The 2,500-nt window shown below is 43.2% G+C and overlaps 2 protein-coding genes across 4 annotated transcripts in view; one reads left to right on the forward strand and one right to left on the reverse strand.

Moving 5' to 3' along the window:
* LOC113813049 (uncharacterized) overlaps positions 1-2,500 on the reverse strand; it is a 545,463-nt gene that overhangs the window by 289,148 nt on the left and 253,815 nt on the right. The gene's annotated exons all lie outside the window — the stretch shown is intronic.
* Positions 1-2,500, forward strand: part of LOC113813530 (troponin C) — a 20,661-nt gene that overhangs the window by 6,376 nt on the left and 11,785 nt on the right. For both annotated transcript variants that reach the window (XM_070144593.1, XM_070144592.1), the window contains one exon: positions 1,672-1,815. In XM_070144593.1, coding sequence (XP_070000694.1) covers positions 1,672-1,815 — 144 coding nt within the window. The remainder of the gene's footprint in view (positions 1-1,671; positions 1,816-2,500) is intronic.

Raw genomic sequence — 2,500 nt, forward strand, 5'->3', positions numbered from 1 at the left:
AGGGAGAGAAGGGGAGGGGAGGGGTAGGGGAAGGGAAAGGAAAGGAGGAAGGGGAGGGGAAGGGTAGGGGAATGAGAAGGAAGGAGGGGAGGAAGAGTGGGGAAGGGAAGTTATTATTGTTATTACTTGAGGGGAGGGAAGGAAAGGAAAGAGGGGAGGAGGAGGGAAAGGAGAGAGGGGAGGAGAAGTTATTATTATTATTACTTCTTGTCAGATTACGTAAGATTCTCGCAGGAAGAAGGAAGAGGAGGAGGGAAAAAAAATCTGATTGTAGGTGTGAGCTGTATGGAGGGAGCAGATTGATATATGATAGACAGACAGACAAACGGACAGAGAGACAGATAGATAGATCGTATAGAGAGATAAGTTGATAGGTAGATAGAAAGATAAGTTGATAGGTTGACAGACACATACAAATAGATAAATAGGTGTACGATCAAAAAATGATTGATACACACAAAAATCAGACAAGCAAGCAAACAATCAAACATATTTTCAGTAAAATATTTATAATCAACACTGGTCCTACCCCCCGCCCCCCCCAAAAAAAAAGACAAAGAAGAAAGAAGAAAAAACGAAAAGAAAACGGAAACAAAGAAAGAGAGAATGGTTGAAAGAAGATGATAAACGCACGATGGTAAAGATAGTGTGAGAGGGGAGGTGAAGAGGAGGAAGGGGGGGGGGGAGGGGTTATGGCCTATAAATAAAAAAGTAGAACGTAGGTTGTCAGTAATAAAAAGCAATATCCCTTTTATGATTAATATAGATAATGGAGGAAATAGATTGATCATCGCAACAAATAATGACCGGTATATATAGAAAAAAATAAAACATGTTTTTCTCTTGATAACCAGTTTCAGGTTATATTTCTTTGATTTTCTACTTCGTATTTTTTTCATTATTTACTTACTGGTAACTCATCCTAAGTTCCGTAAAATACTGAAACATTTTTGATCTGCTAAATTCCATCTAGAATTGACACAGATAGTTAATTTTTGCCATGCATTTATTTTGATAACTTAACATAATTTTCTTTCGTTTCTCTCTGTGGATAATTCTCGCATCACATTTATTTTCTATCCAGTGTTTTAATCAAAATTATCCCAACAAAGCATAATACTGTTCAGATGCACAGATGTGAATCTCAAATGCCATAACAGCTTTGTGCCTTTGCATTTGGTTTTAAGTATTCATCCACACATATGTTTACACATAGGCACACACACACACACACATATACACACGGGCACACACAAGCACACACACACAAACATATACACACACACACACACACACAGGTACACACACACACACACACACACACACACAGAGGTACACACACAGACACACACACACACACACACACACACACACACGCACACACACACACACACACACACACACACACACACACACACACACACACACATACATACATATATATATATATATATATATATATATATATATATATATATATATATACACACACATATGTATACATACATATACATGTATGTATGTTTACATATAGATGTATACACACACACATAAATATTGATACATCTATCCACATTTACGCCTCTTTGTGACGAAAACATGTCAGATACAACACGCTCACCCACATCGGACCTTGCAGCCCGTCTAACCCGCTTTCCCCCTTCCCGCAAGTGCTCCGCAAGGCCTTCGCGATGTTCGACAGCGGGAAGACCGGCAAGATCGAGAAGGAGAAGATTCGCACGATCCTCAACACCCTCGGGGCAAGCTACATCAACGAGGAACTTGAGGCTCTGCTCACCGAGAACGACGTCGACGGTAGGTGGATGGACGGGAGGAGGGAGTAAAGAGGGAGAGGGACAGGGAGTAAAAAGGGAGAGGGACAGGGAGTAGGAGGGAGAGGGAGAGGGACAGGGAGAAGGAGGGAGAGGGGTGGGAAAGGAGAAGGAGGGAGAGGGGTGGGAAAGGAGAAGGACGGAGAGGGTTGGGAAAGGAGAAGAGAGAGGGGTGGGAGAGGGAGGGGAAGGTGGGGAAGTTGAGGGTGAGGGACGCGAGTCACGTCCCGCTCTAATTTCTGTTCGACATGCTATTTGTGCGGAGGGATGCGCTCGGGGGAGGCTGAGGTCCATCATGCCAGGGACACACAGAGACTGAAAGTAGACACACACACACGCACAGACACAAATGTATGTATGTTTGTATTTCTAGGGGTATTGTAACACAAATGTGTGAGAGAATTAGAGAGAGAGAGAGAGAGAGAGAGAGAGGGAGAGAGAGAGAGAGAGAGAGAGAGAGAGATGAAGAAAGCAAACTGTAGAGAGAGAGCAAGGAGAAAAATCGAGAAAGGCGAGAATGTGTAACCGAGACCAACACAGACAAAACACATACAAAGAAAGGGGGAAAAAGAGAAACCAAACCCACAGGCTGTATTAAGACCTCCACCCCTCCCTGAGCCATTTCCCGAACGCCTATCCCACCGCTGTTGCCCAATTCTCGCGACAAA

The sequence above is a fragment of the Penaeus vannamei genome, chromosome 32, assembly GCF_042767895.1.
Source record: "Penaeus vannamei isolate JL-2024 chromosome 32, ASM4276789v1, whole genome shotgun sequence".
Lineage (NCBI taxonomy): Eukaryota > Metazoa > Arthropoda > Malacostraca > Decapoda > Penaeidae > Penaeus > Penaeus vannamei.